Below are 18,687 nucleotides of genomic sequence, written 5' to 3' on the forward strand. Positions count from 1 at the left end.
TTGTGAGCAGCATTTGCTGGGGGCGGGGGGGGGGGCCTCCTTCAGCAAGCAGCTCCAGGGAACCAGAGCACCCCCCCTCAGTCCTCAGAGTGCAGCGGGGGAGAAAGAACGAGCGTCATAAATCTGACACTTTCTGTTTTGCATAATTATCTCCTTCGCTGGTTTCCCCATCGTTTTCATGCAGTTAATTAATCAAACCTGGTGGTGTGTGCTATTATTTGCAGAAGCCGCTTTGTGGATTAAAAAATGAGGGGGCTAAGGCTGGGAACTCAGGCTAGTTTAGGAGCAGGAAACCAAAGGCTTGTGCGTCCTGGAGAGGGAAGCTTAGCGTGATTCCTGGGTGGCAGCAGAGACGTACAAGATCAGATCAGAAACTCAGGTAGCAACCCAAAGCAAGAGAAGCAAGAACATGCCAGCCTCGTCCGCGAGTCAGGACCCTGCGGGACAGGACCTGGGGTGAAGGAGGGGAGAGGGGAGTGATGGGCGGGGGGAGGGGAGCGGTGGGCATGAACTCGCTTTCTTGGAGGGCTTCACCCCTCCTTAGGGTCCCACATGTACCTTACGCTCACCATCCACTCCTAATCAGTGCCTCCCCCCCGAATCCTCTGCCAACTAAGCTAGAGACCCCTCCTGCACCCTTGTCTCCCTCCCAACGTGGTCAGTAAACGCTGACCATGGAACAGGGTAGGGCTGCCTGCTTCACTTCGCAAAAACGCAGGATCCCTGCCCAAGTTCACCCAAAACATGACTGTCCCCGAAATCCCCAGGGAACCAAGATGCCACAGCACCCGGAAGGGCGTGGGTGCAAATTAGCGGTCAGATGTGAACGGAGTTTGACAAATTCTGAGAGCTGAGATCAGGACTGTCTCCAAGGATCCTGTGTCCCCCCCAGTTAGACACCCCCAGGCCTCCTGCAGGAGGGAGGGTCTCATGCCCTGCGGAAATGTGGCCTGTCTCTAACTTGCCGTGGTCTTGCTCTCTCTGGCACCTAGTTTCGCCAGCTGTGAAGTGAAGGGGGTTAGATTAGAACAGCAGCTCTTGTAACTTTTGGAGACTACGGCCACTCAGAATCTCATAAAAACTGTTGACACTTTCCTTGGAGGTGATATTATACAAAACTTGACAACTCTGCATTCTGGGACCCTTTGACTCACTCCTGGAACTTTCAGGGGCCCATGAACTCTAAGGGTAAGAACCCCAGTGAGGTCATCTTCAAGAACACATCCTGTGTGGCTCTGGGCATGACATTGCCCTCTCTGGACCTGGGTTCCCCTTATTTCTAAAATACCGACCACCAAATCCACCAGCCCCATCGCCAGTCGCTGTATGTCCATGATTTTATTTAACCGTCACAACATCAATGTGGGATAGACATTCCTACCCCCATTTTAAAGACAGACAAAGTGAGGCCTGGAGAAATCATGCGTGCAAAGTCATGCTACAAAATACCTCACTTCAGAGTCAATCCCCCTTCCGTTATCCCATGTCACCTCCATGCTAAAAACATCGACAACCCCTACTACTCACGTTTATGGGACACGGAATGAGCCCCAGACTCTGTGCTGAGGGTTTCACGTTCTCTCATCTCTTAGCCTTCCCAGCTTCTGTGAGGCGACCATGATGAGCCCCATTTTGCAGGTGAGGAAGCTGGGGCAGAGACACAAGGTCCCGGAGCCAACGGGGATTGGGCCAGCATGGCCTCGTGTTTTCTGCGTTGAATCATGACCCAGATGATGTCTCAATTCTGTGCCCAAACTCGGATTTTGGGGTCTCATCTAGCGAGCTAGATGAGATTTGGGGCAAGGACAATGTCAAATTTTATAAAACATCTGAATCACTCCTAAAGTCACGCTGTCTTGTTCAACTTGGGCACTTAACGATAGCTCAGACCAACAGCTGGGAAAGTGTTGCCAAGCTGAGGCCCCATGGGGACAACTTTAATGAAAAGAGAACCATTCTGAAGGGCAGACGCACATTAATTGACAGCATGTGGATGGATATTGGGGACTATAAACGGCTTCCTTCTCGTAGGGTCAGCCAGGTGCCCCTCCCCGCCTCCCCATCCCGTGTCTTGTTGCACAATTGATTTGCTGAGCAAGCCCTTCCTCAGGCGGGGGAAGAGGGCTTCTGGTCCCCACAAGTGACAACCCTGGGCCCAGGGCATTGGATGGGAGGGCTGGGAGCTCCCACGCCTGCCCAGGGCAAGAGAGCCCAGATGGTGGCTGGTGATCCCGGGAAGGGCGTGGCTGATGGTCCTGAGAAGGGCTGCTCCGAAGCGAAGGCCTTAAGAAGCGCTGGGAGGAGGTCCACCTGGGACGTTCTCTTCCGAGAAGGGAGCTTGTCTTGGGTCAGAAGTTTCCAGTCCAGGAGCTTGGTCCTGGTGGACTGGAGTCAAGGCCCCAGACTGGCTTTGTCTTCCGTGTGTTGGATTATAGAACTGGGGCTGTTGAGCCCAGGTGGGGTCCCGCCCTCCAGGAGCTGGTGGTCTGCGCCGCAGGGTGGCAGGTGCAGGGATGGGGACTCCGGGGAGCTCTAGGCACAGAGAGGGCCTCTGCTCCAGCACACAAGAGGCCTGGAAGGATTCGGGGCGAGCGAAAGCACCGCAGAGCCCGGTAGCAGTCAAGCAGGGGAAGAGGGTGGCGTGGGGTGGAGCACGGCTGGGAGACGACGGATCCCCGCAGTCCTGGGCGGCTGAGAGGCAGGTAGGAGACCTCGCGAAACTGGGAGCCCAACCCTTCCTTTCCTTGGCCAGTCTTCCAGGGAAGCCTCTGCTGAGTGCTGGGTGCACTAGGCCAGCTCTCCAGAGGGGAACACAGTCTCTGGGCTCAGATCAATTCTTTTTTTTTTTTTTTTTAAGATTTATTTATTTATTTGACAGACAGAAATCACAAGTAGGCAGAGAGACAGGCAGAGAAATGGGGGGAAGCAGGCTCCCTGCTGAGCAGAGAGCCCGATGTGGGGCTCGATCCCAGGACCTTGGGATCATGACCTGAGCCGAAGGCAGAGGCTTTAACCCACTGAGCCACCCACCCAGGCGCCCCAGATCAATTCATTTTTAAAGTTCCATGTGTGACTGATTAGCAGTTTGAGGGAAATAGAGTCAGAGCAGCAGGCTGAGGCACAGCCTTGTGCAAAACGGTCAGAGTGAGCCTCTGCTGGGAGGTGAGGGGTGAGTCCCCGCAAGGCTAGAAGGAAATGAGCCCAGGGAAAGGCCAGCCCCACAGCCCAAGGGGACCAAGAGCTCTTTGCATCCCGTGCATCTGAAAGGACCTCCAGAGCCCCAAGGTCAGGCCAGACAGTGCTGGGCCACTCCAAGGACTTGCTCTGGTGGGTACGCTTTGTCCCTTTCCCCCCTCTTCGACTGACTTTTTATTAACCGAATGTTCTGAACCACTGCTGGCTTACGGGCTACACTTCTTTGTTTCATTTTCGACCATGGTTCTACAGTTTGCAATATACCTCCTTAGCTTACCACTGCCTATCTCAAAGTGATATTATACAGCTTTGTGTAGAGTGTAAGATGCTTTTTGTCCTCTTGCCTTTGTGCTATTGTTTTCATACATTTTTATCTGTATGTGTTAGATGCTCCATAATACGCTGTTATATTTGTCTTCTAAACTGTCCATTCTCTTTTAAGGACATTGGCAGATGAGAAAAATATTTACCCAGATATTTACCATTTCCAATCACCTTTATTCTTTAAAAAAAAAATTATTGTAAAGTACACATATTTATCATCTTAACTAGTTTTGGGGTTTTTTTTTTTTTTTGCTTTTGTTTGGAGAGAGAGAGCGGGGTGGAGGAGGGGCAGAAGGAGAGGGAGAGAGAAAGTCTTAAGCAGGCTCTATGCTCTGTGTGGAGCCCGATGTAGGGCTCGATCTCACAACCCTGAGATCATGACCTGAGCCAAAATCAAAACTCAGACCCTTAACCCACTGAGCCACCCAGGCACGCCCCACCCCCATCTTAACTGGTTTCAAGTGCACAGTTCATTGGTATAAAGTACATCCACATTGTTGGGCGGTCATCCCCACCAGCCATGTCTAGGACTCTCTTCATCTTGGAGAACGGAAACCCTATGCTCATGATAACACAATAAACACTAAGTCCCTGTTCTCTCCCCACCACCCCTGCCCTATAATGACAACCACCCTTCTACTTTCTGCCTTTATGGTTCTGATTACTCTCAGTACCTCATTTAAGTGGAATCACACAGGATTTGTCTTTTGGGGCCCGGCTTATGTCACTTAGCATCATGTCTCCAAGAGTCTTCCATGTAGCACGTGTCAAAACATCCTTTCTTTTTAAAGCTGAATGCATTCCACTGTGTACAGAGAGCAACTTGCTTAGCCATTCCTCTGTTGGTAGATGTTGGCGCCTCCACATTGGATGATGTGGATGATGCTGCTATGAACATGGGTGTATCGATATCTCTTTGAGACCCTGCTTTCAAGTATTTTTTGGTATTTACCCAAAAGTTGAATTGCTGGATCATAAGGTAATTCTATTTTTGACTTTTTGAGGAACCGCCATACTGTTTTCCATGGAGGTTACACCATTTTAGAGCCTCACCAACAGCACACGAAGGTTCTCATTTTACCACACCCCCAACAACAGTTGTTTTCTGGGGGTTTTTTTAGCCATACTAATGGGTATGAAGTGGTATCTCGTTGTAGAGAAATTTGCGCTTCCCTAAGTGACGGGCATCATTTCTTGTGTATATTGGCCATTCGTATGTCTTCTTTGGAGAAATGTCCATTCAAATCTTCCCATTTCTGAATCCAGTGCGTTTCTTTCTTTCTTTCTTTTTCTAATTGTGACTTCTAGGAGTTCTCCTCTTTATTCTTTCATGTGGGTGAAGTTTCCATATGGTTATTATTTTCTTGCCTCTTGAAAAAAGCCCTTCAACATTTCCTGCAGTTTATTCCTCTGATGATAAATTCTCTCAATTTTGGTTGTTTTTTTAAAAAAAACTTTTTTTTCCTCCCTCATTTTTAAAGTAATGAATTTTTTTAGAGCAGTTTTAGTTTCGCAGCAAAATTGAAAGGAAGGTATAGAGAGTTCCCATATCCCTCCTTCCCCCACTCCAGCACGGCCTCCCCCATCATCCACATCTCCCACTGGATGGAGCGTTTGTTACAGGTGAGGAACCCACACCTACGCCTCCCGATCACCCAGAGTCCATAGTTTACATAACGGATCGCTCTTGGTGTTGTGCCCTCTGCGGGTTTGGACGAACATATGGTGACATGCATCCATCATGACAGTATATATGCTGAATAATTTCACTGCCTAAGAAATCCCCTGTGCTCCACCGGCTCATCCTTCCGTCTCCCTAACCCCTGGCAACCACTAATCTTTTGACTGTCTCCATAGTTCTGCCTTTTCCAGAATGTCATATAACGGGAATCATATAGTACGTAGTCTTCAGATTGGCTTCTTTCACTTTGCAAGGCGCATTTAAGGTTCCTCCACTGGGAGGTTTTTTGTTTTTGTTTTTAAGATTTTATTTATTTATTTGACGGATAGAGATCACAGGTAGGCAGCAAGACAGGCAGAGAGAGAGAGGAGGAAGCAGGCTCACCGCTGAGCAGAGAGCCCGATGTGGGGCTCCATCCCAGGACCCTGGGATCATGACCCGAGCCGAAGGCAGAGGCCTTAACCCACTGAGCCACCCAGGCACCCCTCCACTGGGAGCTTTTAAACAGAGGAGGGACATGATCTGATTAATATTTTTAAAAGACCATCTAGCTACTGTGGGTAAAGTGGATGAGAAGGGGCAGGGCCGGCAGGGGGGGATGCAGGGGGAAGTAAGGAGGCAACTGCCAAAATCTATGCCAGAGGTGGTAGGAGCTTGAACCCAGGAAAGGAGAAAAGGGGACAGACATACGGACCAGAGTGACTGACAGACCTGGTGAAGGAGGGGAGAAGAGGGCAAATGAGGACCAGAGCCGGGTGATAGCAGGGGGTGAGGAAGAGCTGGGAGAGGGGACAGGGAATTTAATTTGGAGCCCATCAAAAGTGAAATGTGTGACAGGCAGGAGATACCAAGGCAGCAGGTAGTGAGCAGCAGGGTCTCAGAAGAGAGGAGAAGGGAGAGGTGGGGGTCTTCATTTACAAATGTAACCCAGAGCCCTGGAAATGGTGCCACTGGGGAATGGAGAGTGTGGGGAAGAAGAAAGAAGGGAAGAGCCCAGGAAGGAAGATGTGCCCATTCTGTCACAGCGTCCCTCCCGAGCACAGCGGTCAGCAGCTGTTCAGTGTGCACTGGTGGAATGAAGGACAGCGAGGACCCATATAGGAGCACCAGCAGGGGGGCGCTGCGGTCAGCTCTGCTGCTGTCCTGGATAAGGGACTGGGAGGACCCAGGGGCAGGGAGACCCGTTGGAGGGCAGAGTCCAGGGCGACACAGAGGTGCCCAGAGTGAGCAGTGGAGAGTGGAAAGGAGGAAGCTGAGTCAGGAGCTGAAGTCCCACTCAAGAGTGGCTGGTGGGGCAGCTCTTAGAGATGGGGGCACAGGGAGGGGCTGGGAAGAGGGTGTAGGGTATTTTATCTGGGGGGAGGGGAAGAATGCCGGTCCTGATCCCAGACCTGGGGAGGAGGGCAGTGTCGCTATGTAAGCCCATATTTCCCTGTCAAGTCCTGATCCCTTAGTGCCCGCCCCCCCACCCCAAGCTCAAGTCCCTCCGCAGGTGAGATGCTCTGTTTTCATTCCTTCTGTGAGGCTGCCACCTTGTGGCAATCAGGGAAATGACAGCCTGGGGGAGGCTAGGATCATCCTACCTCTTTCTGCATTGGAGAAATACTGGTTGTGCCCCTACTGTGTGAGCAGCACTGAGACAGGTGTGGGATAGAGAGAAAGCTGAGATAGAGCGGTGAGGAGAGAAGGCTTGAAATAGGCAAAGCGGGGGTTTTAATTCTGATTCCAAGACGTGCCACCGTGTGACTCTGGGCAAAGTCTGAGCTTCCTGGTTTGTAGAACGAACGAGGAGAAATGGCCCAGGCCACAGCTCTGTGGGCTGCAGGGATACTGCAGAGGAGTGTGCCGAGGAGACCACACCCAGGGGCAGGTGGGGATGCTGAGAGCTCCCGGATATGTCTCCTCCCTCCGACTCGTCCCTGCTGCTCTGCCACCGTCTCTTTCGACTCGGCGTATCTGAATGTGCTTTCTTCCCTTTTCCCATTCCCTTTGTCTGCCTCTCTGTTGATCCCCCTTCTCGTCTTTGGGGCTCGCTCTCTGTTTCTCCGTCTGTCTCTATCTCTCTCCTTCCACTCTCTGCATCCGCCTCTCTCCCCATCTCTGCTTTGTCTCTTTCTTCCTCTCTGTCTCTCCACTCCATCCTTTTTCCTGCCCATCTCTGAGATTTCTTGGTCCCCCACTTTCCCCCACCCTGTTCTTTTCCCTCTATCTTCATCTCTGCCCGTCTCTGCCCCATTTCTACCCCTTTCCTCTGTTTCTGCCACCTGCCCCCACCCACCTCTCTCTCTGGCCATGTCTGTCCTCACCAGCCTGTCCAAAGCCGCTGACCTGGACCATCACTGGGTGGCCAAGGCCTGGCTGAATGACATCGGGCTATCCCAGTACTCTCAGGCCTTCCAAAACCACCTGGTCGATGGGCGAATGCTGCACTCCCTGATGAAGCGGGATCTGGAGAAACACCTGAATGTGTCCAAGAAGTTCCACCAGGTCAGCATCCTGCTGGGGATCGAGCTGCTGTACCAAGTGAACTTCAACAGGGAGGTAAGGACCAGAGCAGGTGGTGGAGGCATCTTCCACAGCCCTTCTTTCTGCCCCTGGCTCCCATTGTCTGTCCACCCAACTATCTGCCCATCCAGGCATCCATCGCACCGAGGTCCACCAACCTCGTCATCCACGCACCCATCCACACACGCACCCATCCCTTCCCCTCTCCCTCCCTTCTTCCAACAGCTGCTTACTGGACATGGGTCAGGCCCTGTGTCCAATTCAGGGAAAGTGGGGAACCCTCATCCTCCAAGAGTTCTCTGCCCATCAGGGAGAACCACAACGAAGCTGGCGTCACCATACCATGGAAAGTTGGCCCAATGAGGGAAGTCCAGGATTTTATGAAAACCCAAAGGTGTAGCTTCCAGAGGGATCAGGGAGGGCTTCCCTGAGGTCGTGACAGCTGGACTGAGACCTAAGAGAGGAATTCCAGGCATCAGTCAGCAGGAGGTGTGAGGGAAAAGCAACCTAGCAGAGGGAACAGCATGAGCAAAGGCCCAGAGGACAGACTATGGGGTCCCAGGGTTGGGTCTAAGGGGGAGTGAACAGGGAGGCCAGCTAGGTGACCAAGGACCAGGGGAGAGTCAGGGTTTGGGCTCTGACTGCCCCTTTGATTCTGAGCCCTGCCCAGTCAGACAGCATGGGACACCTGCTTCAGCTCCCCCGGGACCCAGATATTCCCGAGGCCGCTGGGCCCTGTGGGGCAGAGGCTGTCCAGATGGCTTTGTTTTCTTAGAGTGAGGTCAGAGCACAAGCTGCTCAGGGTCAGGAGGAGCGGCACAGAGGAGGGATCTGTCCGGCTCTTCAGCCCTTCTCACACACCCCCACGCAGGCCCTGGCACTGGAAGTAGTGAGGTGTGGGCCCTGCCCCCACCCCCAGCCCGGGGAGGCGCAGTCTGGTGAAGGAGGGAGACCTGCCGGAAGATCTCTTTGGAGGCCCGGAGCCCTTTGTCTTGGGGGCCAGTCCCCCCAGGGAGGCTGGCAAAAGGGGACCAGGCTGATTCCTCCCCATGTTACCAGGGGTGATGTTTTGTAGGTGACGCTCATTGTCCCCGGGGACTGGGTGCACCCACAGAAGACAGCCCTTCATGGAAGATGCTCATTGTTGGGCCCCTACTCCATGTCGGGAAAGCGGGGGTCTGGGTTGTATAAACTAGGCAGCAGCAAGTGGGTCACACCCAGCCCTCCCCCCCGAGAAGCAGGCTTCTCCCCATTTCCCAGAATGAAAGGTCAAGCCCTGGATTGACAGGGCCAGAGAAGCCGGTGCTCGCCGGCCAGAGCTCCTCCTTGTACCAGCATGCCAGGGCCCCCCCAGCACCGTGAATGCTTGCTCCTTGGGACCCCCTACGTGCTCCCCCACCCCCAACTGACCCACTGTCTCCCACCCCCAACAAGGTCCTCCAGGAGCGCCGCGCCCGCTGCGAGACACAGAACATAGACCCCGTGGTCTGGACCAACCAGCGGGTGCTCAAGTGGGTGCGGGACATTGACCTGAAGGTGAGGGGCTGGCGGGCGGGGGTTGGGAGTGACTCACAGGCATCTGTAAATCCCATGCACATTTGTGTGTCCATTTTCTGTGAGCCAGTGTTGTCACCCAAGTGGGCGAGAATGCCTGCCTCCTGTCACTCAAGAAGAGGGAGCTCTCACCCCACCCCTACACCAGGACCCCATTCATGATGGCTTTCCCATAGCAGGGGTGGAGAGGCTGGGCTGTCCTCTGAAGCAGGGCTGGGCCAAATCCAGGCCCATCTCATCGGACAAGTATTTATGGGCTGCCTGGCAAGATCTGGGGTTACGTCAGTGACAAAGTAGTCTTGGTCACTGTCCTCGTGGCCCTAAAAGAGTGGGGGCATTCCTTCTCTGGCTTATACTGCTTTATACTGCCCGGTCCCCAGGGGGACAAGCCCTTGCTGTGGGGGGCATGTCCCCACCTGGAGCACGGCAGCTCCTCAGGACACCTCGGGATGACAGGGTGGCCCTCTCAGCCTCAGAGGGCAGGACACCAGGGCAGACCTGTCAAGCTAACAGGGCAGCCCTCCACTGCAGCCTGACCATCCCCGTGCCTTGCCCTCAGGAGTATGCGGACAACCTGACCAACAGTGGCATCCACGGTGCTGTGTTGGTGCTGGAGCCCACATTCAACGCCGAGGCCATGGCTACCGCCCTGGGCATCCCCAGTGGGAAGCACATCCTCCGAAGGCACCTGGCAGAGGAGATGAGCGCCGTCTTCCACCCAGCCACGTGAGTGTGGGCTGCTGGCTCCCGCTCTGGGGCTCCAGAAGCTGGTGATCCTGACCTCCCCCGGCTCCCTCCCTTCCCGGATCCCACTACTTCCCTACGACACAGTGGCCTCCTTCTACGGATCAGGAAACGGAGGCTCCAAGAAGCAAAGTGCTTGAGCCTGAAGGTCACAGTTGAAAAAGAGGTGGCCACGCCAGGCAGGGAGAGCTGCGGAGACAGAGGTTTGGAGGCAGGAGTGAGGATATTAACGGTGCTGATGGTCCCGGTGAGCTGGCCACGTCAGCCTACTGATCCCAATCTCCTCATCGGAAAAGTGGCCAGAGAAAAAGCACCTGGACAGACAGATTAGATGCCCTCCTAGTGGACTCTCTCCTTAAAATAATTGCACTTAAGCTAAAGTCACCATTTAGTGGACACTTGATGTGGGTACTAATTTCATCCTCATGACAAGACCAAGAAATTGGTGTCACTATCCCTCCTTTATAGATGGAAACATCTCATTTGAAGGGGGCCAAAGTACTTGCCCAAGGTCACACAGCTAGTAAGGAGCTGAGCCCAAATTTGTCCTTTGCTCTATTAATATGACATATTACATTGGCTTTCATACATTGAACCAACCTTGCATTCCTAGGATAAATCCCACTTGGTCCTTTTTACATGTTGCTGGACTAGGTGTGCTAGCATGTTGATGAGGATTTTTTACACCTGTATTTGTAAAGGATGTTGGTCTGCAGGGACTTTTTCTTGTGATATTTTTGCGTGGTTTTGGTATCAGAGTAATGCTGGCCTCATAGGATGAGTTAGGAAGTGTTTCCTCCTCTTATTTTTCTTTCTTTCTTTCTTTCTTTTTTTCTTAAGAGTGTGTGAAGGATTGGTGTCATTATTCCTTAAACATTTGGTAAAATTCACCGGTGAAACCACATGGTCCTGAACTTTTCTTTGTGGAAAGTTGGGTTTTTTTTTTTTTCCCCTACTTCAATTTTGTTATAAATCTGTTCAGATTTTCTATTTCTTCTTGAATCAGTTTGAATAGTTTATATCTTCCTGGAAATGTGTCTTTCATCTAGGTTAGCTAATTGGTTGGCATAAAGTTAATTATTTATTTATTTATTTTTAATTTTTTATTTTAAAAAATATTTTATTTATTTATTTGACAAAGAGAGAGCACAAGTAGGTAGAGAGGCAGGCAGAGAGGGGGGAAGCAGGCTCCCTGTTCAGCAGAGAACCTGATGCGGGGCTCGATCCCAGGACCCTGAGATCATGACCTGAGCCGAAGGCAGAGGCTTAACCCACTGAGCCACCCAGGTGCCCCCATACAGTTGATTTTATAATAATTTCCCTATAATCTTTCTTATTTCTGTAGAACTGGTAGGGCTGTCTCCTCTCTCATTCCTGGTTTCAATCATTTGAGTCCCTCTGTAATCTCCGTCAGCCTAGCTAAAGCTTTGTCCATTTTGTTGAGCTCACATTTGAATCTGAAGCTCTCTGAGTCAGAACCCTGAGTGCCGAACCCCCAAACCACATGAAGCCTCAGGAAGCAGCTGGGCCACACCCCATGTTATACAGAAACTGAGGCTTGGTGGAGGGGGCGGCGATTGTGCATCTGTGGCAATGATCCAAAGTCTTGAACTGCCCTTCCCCGTCGGCAGGCTGGTATCCAAGAGATTCTCAGAGTGAGATCCACAGACCCCGACAGCAAAATCCTTGGCGGCGACATGGCCCAAACGCAGATCTATAGGACCAGTATTTACTGGGAGAGCCCAGGAATCTACACTTCGGGCATTTTTAAGTAGTTCTATGGAGACCAGAGTTTGACAAGAACCGTAGTCCATGAGCCATGATGCAACAGGTGCAGGAAAGAGGCTTTTCTCCTAAGAATTGTCCACCTTCCTTGACCCCCCTCTGGCGCCATGTGACTTGTAACGGCCTTAATATATTCTGAGCCCTGGACAGGAAGCACTAGCTAAAGATTAGCAGGCATCCATGTGTCTGATTAAACCCTTGACCGCCCCTAAGGTCACAGGTGCATTAAGGACCATCTAGAATTCATGGGTGAGCCCTGGGGAAGTTTCTCGTGGGGCACAAATAGGGTGGGTTCTTATGCTGTTGGCGGGCCAGGGATTCCCTTGGGAATGACAGGAAAGCAATCCTTCCAATAAGAGGATAAGGAAGAGGAAAGTGGACTTGGTCCTCATCCTCATTTTACAGACGAGGGGTCTGAGCTGGTCAGCCAGGGCACGGAGAGGCAGTGTCTGTCCTTGGCCCAGGTGTCAGTTCTCCTCGGAGCCCTTTGCTGAGAACTTGCCACAGGCCATGGGAAGAGATCTCAGTCAACTCGGGGGAAACAGAACTTCATGAGTTCCTAAGAAATTTTAGAGACCATCCCTGTTGGCACCAAGAGTCCCCGGCTAAGCAAAACACCAGGAGAGGATGTGATCTCCAGGCCTGGTTAATATCGCCTCGGTACTTAATCACATGCCTGCGGATTATATTAACCAGGTTCTTCAGGCTTTGCCCCAAGGACGTCTCTGCAGCAGTCCAAGCAGTGAAGATGCCCTGCCCACTGCCCTCTTGCTCCCCCTCCTTCTGTTGCTGACTTCAGCTTTCCGGAGAGAGAGGGAGCAGGGCAGGTGGTGCTGGCCCTTTAAGGCGAGTCCTTCCAGAATGCTCTGATGGGGTGGAAAGATTCAGATGGAGAAACATCCCTGCCCAAGAGCTAACCCAAGACTCCATCCCAGGATGAATCCAAGGCTTGGAGCCTGATGGAAGGCTAGGGCAACACAGTGCATGAAGCAATTGGAAAAGGAACCCAGGTACAGCGAGGCGCCCAACAACACAGCTATTATCAATGATTTTTCCAAACCCACTACCAGCACCTCCCTTTCTTCCACCACAGGGGAAATGGCTGGAAAATGGGTTCAAATCCGGGCTGTGCTGCTGTCTCCTGTATTAGACACAAGCCAGTGACTTCAACCCTCTGAACCTCAGTCTCTCATCTGTAATATGAGAACATGAGTCCTCTCTTCCCTGCGGCTTTGTTAGGATTCCAGGAGGCAAACTGTAGGCAGTGCTCCTGACACAGACCCCCCTCCCGAACAACTGATAGTTCCCGCCTCCCGGCTTCACACACGCATCGGAGTGTCTCCGTGACGTGCTTTCCTCTGGAGCTGGTTACGTGGGGCCCTCCTTACTGTTGATGTGCTTGTTCGGGCTTTCTCCTTAGCATTTCAGTGAGAAAGAGACATTCCTCCGTGAGCTCCGACAGACTTTGCCGTCAAGCACACAGAATAAGACGCCTTGTCACGTCTCCCACCTCCGTGGCTGGCAGGCTTCCCAAGCTACAGATTGGGGGGACAGGGGTGCTCCCAGGGGGGAAGGGACACACTGAGATATTCGGGCACCCATGACAAGGTGATGTGTTAGGACGTTCTGCCCACCCAACCCCTGGCAGTGATTGAAATGTGAGCCTAGGGACCAGGTGCTGGGGTGGTTCAGGGGTGATCCCATGTAATACGGGGGACACAGCAGGGCCTTCAAGGGCTCAAATCTGGCTCCTCCTTCATCATCTGTGTGATTTTAGGCAAGAAACTTGCCCCCTCTGAGTCTCAGTTCCCCCAATTTGAAATGGGGATAATCACCCCTTCTCAGGGTTTCTGGAAGGGTTCAAGGACCTCAACTCCGTCCTTACAGCGAGAAAGTAGGCTATGACAACATGGAAACTAATGGGCGTGGCTGGGTTCCAATAAAACTTTATTGGCAAAGTCAGTGGGCTGGCTGCCGGCTGCAGTTCGCCAAATCCTAGTCTAACAGAAACCTTCGATGCTTTGACACGAGGAGCAGTGGGGTCGCTTCCGGCACTAAGTCAGTGGTGGGGGCAGGGGACACAGATTTCAAATGCAGAGTGGGGGAGATTTTCCCAATGCTTCTCAAGTCAAAGCAGTGAGCTCAAATGGGGGGGTTCGCCCACCCAGTCCTCCCTTTCCTGGGAAGGTTTGTAGCATGCTGGAGGGGGAAGAGCGTGACCTTGGAGTCTCAGAGACTTGGTTTCAGGTCTCGGCTCTGCTGCTCCCAGCTGGGTAATCCTGGACAAATTGCTTAACCTCTCTGGGCCTCCCCCCGCCCTTGCCCCAACTGTCATGCAGGGATGCTGTGAGGATTGCATTCAGAAAACGTTTAGCATGCGGGGGCACACAGGAGGTCCACAGTAAATCACAGCAGTTATGGTCATTGTCACCCATGGGAAGAGTGTGTGTCTCTTGGGAGGGCTGTAGCTGACTCAGTATGGGTCTCTGTCTAGCTCCTCAGGCATCCGGGAGGCTGAGCGTTTCGGGACACCCCCAGGGAGGGCCTCCAGCATCACGCGGGCCGGGAAGGAGGAGAACAGCGGTGGCGGTATCAAGTACAAGGCTGGCCGGGTAAGTCACTGGATGCCTTCACCTGTGAGTCCTACAGCCCGGGGGAGGTCTTGTTGTCATCTGTCCCCTCCTAGCTCCTCTTTGGCCTGTGGAGGAGGACCGAAGGGCCAGGTCACAGGTGCAACCAGGAGGGAGGAAGTCACCATCAGCTGACCTGCATGATGCTTAAGCCCCACCCCCAACCCCCCCCAACCTCCCCTCCCCACCAACCCCGTTCCCCCCAGGCTTAGAGTAGCATCTGGAAGCACAGGTCTCACTTGCCTGCATCAGGGTCACCTGGGCAGCTGCTTTACAGGACATTCTGGGCCCCACCTGGGTCTCAAAGCCAAGGCTCTGGGGTCGGGGGGAGCCCTCGCTGCAGCCAAGGTTTTGAACTTCAGCGACCCGACCACCAGCCACAGAGTAGCCTCCGGTCTATGAGAGGGCGTGCAGTTTGCCTCTGTTCACCCAGACTCAGACTGACCCCGATTCCTAAGTGGAAGCGTGTCAGCACAGACGGGAGAAGCGGATAATCCAAAATCCTCCCGTTCACTAGGCAAACATTTTTTGGGTACTGATGGGATTGGAGGCACCATCCTGAGTGCGAATGGGGAATGCATGAGTCAACTCCCACCGTACTCTCCCAGTGAGCTCAGTCTAGACCACGCAGTCTTGAATGGAGTAGAAATTGGTTCCTAGGGGGAGAGGCAAACCCCTCACCCTTTCTCTCTATGAGGAACAGGTATATATACAGGACGTGAACAGAAGCACAGTGTCTTTGGTGTGAAAACTTCATGGTGGGGGGCGGGGTGAGTAGGGGGAAAATATCTTAAAAGGCTCCTTTTTTAAGGTGGCAACACTGACCAAAAGGTTGAGGAACAGTGGTCTGGAAACAAAAGCAGTCGGGGACATGAAGAGTTACAAAGCGCTGTCTGGACTATTAGCATAGAGAGATGTTCACAATAAGAGAAAAATCTGTCTGGGAGCCTCGTGCGTCTCACAATAGTAGCTACCCTTTGCCAGTGCCTCGCCGTGTGCTTTACAGGTCTGATTTCTACTCTTCACGACTACTCTGAGAGAAAGGAATCACTATTCCCCCTTGGAAACTGAGAAAACGGAGGCTCAGAGAAGGCAGGCCACTGGTCCAGGGTCACACAGCTGGAAAGTGACAGAGCAGGGATCCACACCCCGGTTTGTGAGCCTCCAAAATACATGCTCTTTCTGCCACACCAGGAGGTGCTAGAATATTTCTTCCTGACCCGGGAACATGGTCAGACTTCACGCCCATGCTCAGATTTTCTCATTTCTCCTCCATCGTACCCATTCTCAACTCTCCTCCCCCTGAGGAGGGAGATGGGAGGTTTTTGAGGATAATCAAAATAAGACTGTATTTGTCCTCACCCTTGGCAACTACCAGTTCCTTCAGTTGGGAACGTGAAGCTCTCTCATGAGGTTAGCTCCAAAATCCTCTCAGTGTCTCTGAGCAGCGGAGTAGGATTACTAATAGGAGGAGCACAGAGAGGTTAGATAAGTTGCTTAAGGTCACACAGCAATTAGAACGGGGACCTCCACATTCCCCAGATCCAAAACACTCAATTCCTCTTCTCTTCTCCCCACTGTTTCCTCTTATTTCTCTCCTCTCAGCTGCCCCTGGGGAAGATAGGAAGGGGCTTCAGCAGCAAAGACCCCGACTTTCATGATGACTATGGCTCTCTTCAAAATGAAGACTGTGGAGATGATGACCCCCAGGGCAGGCCAGAGCAGTGCCGTCTGGAAGGCTACAACGGCCTCGAGGTCACCAACGTGTAAGGAATGGATTCTCCACCAGACCCAGCACAAACACACCCAACCGAGGACGAGTATCCAGATGCTGTCACCACTGTACATAGCGACCGCGGGCCAAGGATACTCCTCTACTCCTGGGCAAAACCCCAGCAGATGGGAGCTCCAGGGAACAAGGTGGCTCCAGTCTGCCTGTCTCGAGCAGGCTGTGGACCTTCCAGTTCGGTGGAAGGACCTGTCGACATAGCCTCTCTGTAACCCAGGCTCCCCCTCAGAGTGATTGTCAGCCAGTGAGCAGTCCAGGCGGTCCCTGGAGCCTTGAACAGAGCTGCCAAGAGGGAAGGAGGCCGGCGGTTCCCCAAAACACCCTTCCAGAAGGAGCAGGCGGGACTCCAATCGGACACGCAGAGGCCAGCACCGGCAGTGCTAGGAGCCAGCAAAGCATGAGGCTAACCAGTGGGCCCTTCTGGCCAGCCTCAGGGAGCTCTTGGCTCCAGTCCCCGTATCCCCAATGACTGAGAACTCCGGTTCTGACTTGGGTCACTGAATCTCTCTTGGGAGAATGCAAAATGGGATGGTCATTCCCTTCCATCCTAAAAGCCGTGTTTCACATGGGGTGGACACGTAGAATGGCTATTTGCCTTCTCCTCCCATGAGTGGCTGCTCTGGGCAGGTGGAGGCAGGTGGGTGATCAGGGAGGGGTGGGGCTTAGCAGCAAAGTTTCCAGGAAATGCAGATTTCCTGTCACTGGGATAAAGGATATCCTGAGGATAGGAGCGGGGATGATGGACTTAGATCAGTGACAACCAACTATGACAGTGGGTTTGGGATTGGGAGCAGGGAAATGCTTGTCACTGTTGACCCAACAACAATGACACTTGGTTGTGATTTCTCAGTCACCTGAAACAGGTGTGCTTCCCAGCGCCCTCACTGAGATGAACCTTGCAGAGCAAAGTCATGAAGGTGGTGGAGAGAACCCCCAGCCCTTTGCCTGACTCTGCCACTGTTCTGCTGTGTGACTTCTTCCCGGTGGCCTCACCTCTCTGTGCCTCAACGTCTTCATCTACAATACTCCTGGCTCCCTCCCAGGGACGTCATGAGAATTAACACTTGCTAATGTCTGTAACACACTTTGTAACCTCTCAGGAGACAGGTGGGAAGGTATGGGGACAGAAGGAATGGCCCGACATCCCATTCATGACACAGAACAGACATTGAACGGGTCCTCTGCAGCTGTGTTCTGGTTGGGGCCATGTGCAAAAGGAGGACAAGGAATGCCTACCGTTCAGACTCTCTAGAGCCCCCAGTAGGGCTTGACCAAAGAGAGAGGGGAAAAGCCCACGTTACACCACCCTGGAAAACCAATCTGATTCAAGTGTTCGGGCTTGAGCCTGTTGACCTTGGCATTGAGTGATGATTTGGGAGGGCCAAGATGCATTGGGGTTCTACTGATGCTTGGGTTGTCAGAATCATTGTTGGGATCACAACACTGAAGCCATTTGCCCAAGAGTCGTGAGAGTTCTGAATTTCCAAGACTTGACCAGGTAAGTGACAGCCTCTGAGAACCATCAAAGCCCACGTTCTTCAACCCAATGAACCGTTTGCCCTCCTAGCAAAAGCCTCAACCAAGGTGTGATGAACTTGAGAATGACTCCTCCCCAGGGCTGACGACCATGGTTTTCTCTCTGACCTTAAGATAAGCACAGCTTTTCTTGCCCCTGGAAACCAAACACCTGGCTGGTGGACTGAATGTTTAGCCTCCGAGGGTCACATCTCTGACTCCAGGGCCCTGAGGGAGAAGCTCCGGTATCTAACTTAGCTTTGCTGGGGTTCCGAACCCCAGGATCCTCATGACATGCAGCCACACAAGGCGCCTGAAGATGCAGAGCCCACAGCCAGGATTGGGGGGCTCCCCTCTAACCTGATGCCACAGGTCCCTCCCAAGCCAGCATCCAGGCTAGGCGACCCGGGGCCCCAGGATCTGCCTCTTGCAAGCCAGGCGGGAAATGATTCCCACAGGGTGAGGAAAGGTGGCACAAGGGGGCCCGCGTGCAGCTCTGAAGCTTTAAAGCCAACGTTGACCCGAGTTGTCAGACATGAAGCTGACACTCCCCCCCCATTCATTCCCATAGGGGATAAGATGGGCAAGTGGACAATTCGGGGGGGTCACTGGCGGGGATGGCATTGATCTCCCCCAAATTTGCAGCATCAGGCCAGCAGGCCTGGGGCAACGCGAACAATGTTGAAAGCACCTTCCCAGTCCCAGTGGTACATTTTCTCCCAGTCCATGGTCCCATCCTTCGCAGCCAGAGGAGCGTTTGGAATCGGCTTTTCACACAAGGACAGGTCGGCTGATAAATTAACAACCTCCACACACAGTCAAATCCGGTGGGCTTTGTCTGCTGAAGAGAAAATCCCAAACGTCCGCTCTGCTTCAAGGGTGGGCAGGACTGAGCCGAGAGATTCTGGGAGCAAACGGACTACAGCTGGCAGAGTGGCCACGGACGGAACAGTGACCCACCACGG

At 52.8% G+C, this 18,687-nt stretch overlaps 1 protein-coding gene across 2 annotated transcripts in view; it reads left to right on the forward strand.

Moving 5' to 3' along the window:
* The window catches only part of KAZN (kazrin, periplakin interacting protein), a 1,022,442-nt gene extending 1,004,789 nt beyond the window's left edge, over positions 1-17,653 (forward strand). For both annotated transcript variants that reach the window (XM_032863466.1, XM_032863467.1), the window contains 5 exons: positions 7,510-7,741; positions 9,140-9,241; positions 9,819-9,985; positions 14,283-14,400; positions 16,024-17,653. In XM_032863466.1, the coding sequence (XP_032719357.1) occupies positions 7,510-7,741; positions 9,140-9,241; positions 9,819-9,985; positions 14,283-14,400; positions 16,024-16,188 (784 nt within the window). In that variant the 3' untranslated portion in view covers positions 16,189-17,653. The remainder of the gene's footprint in view (positions 1-7,509; positions 7,742-9,139; positions 9,242-9,818; positions 9,986-14,282; positions 14,401-16,023) is intronic.
* Positions 17,654-18,687: the final 1,034 nt, after the last annotated feature.

Source organism: Lontra canadensis, unplaced genomic scaffold (assembly GCF_010015895.1).
Source record: "Lontra canadensis isolate GAN:19392208 unplaced genomic scaffold, GSC_riverotter_1.0 scaffold25, whole genome shotgun sequence".
Taxonomy (NCBI): domain Eukaryota; kingdom Metazoa; phylum Chordata; class Mammalia; order Carnivora; family Mustelidae; genus Lontra; species Lontra canadensis.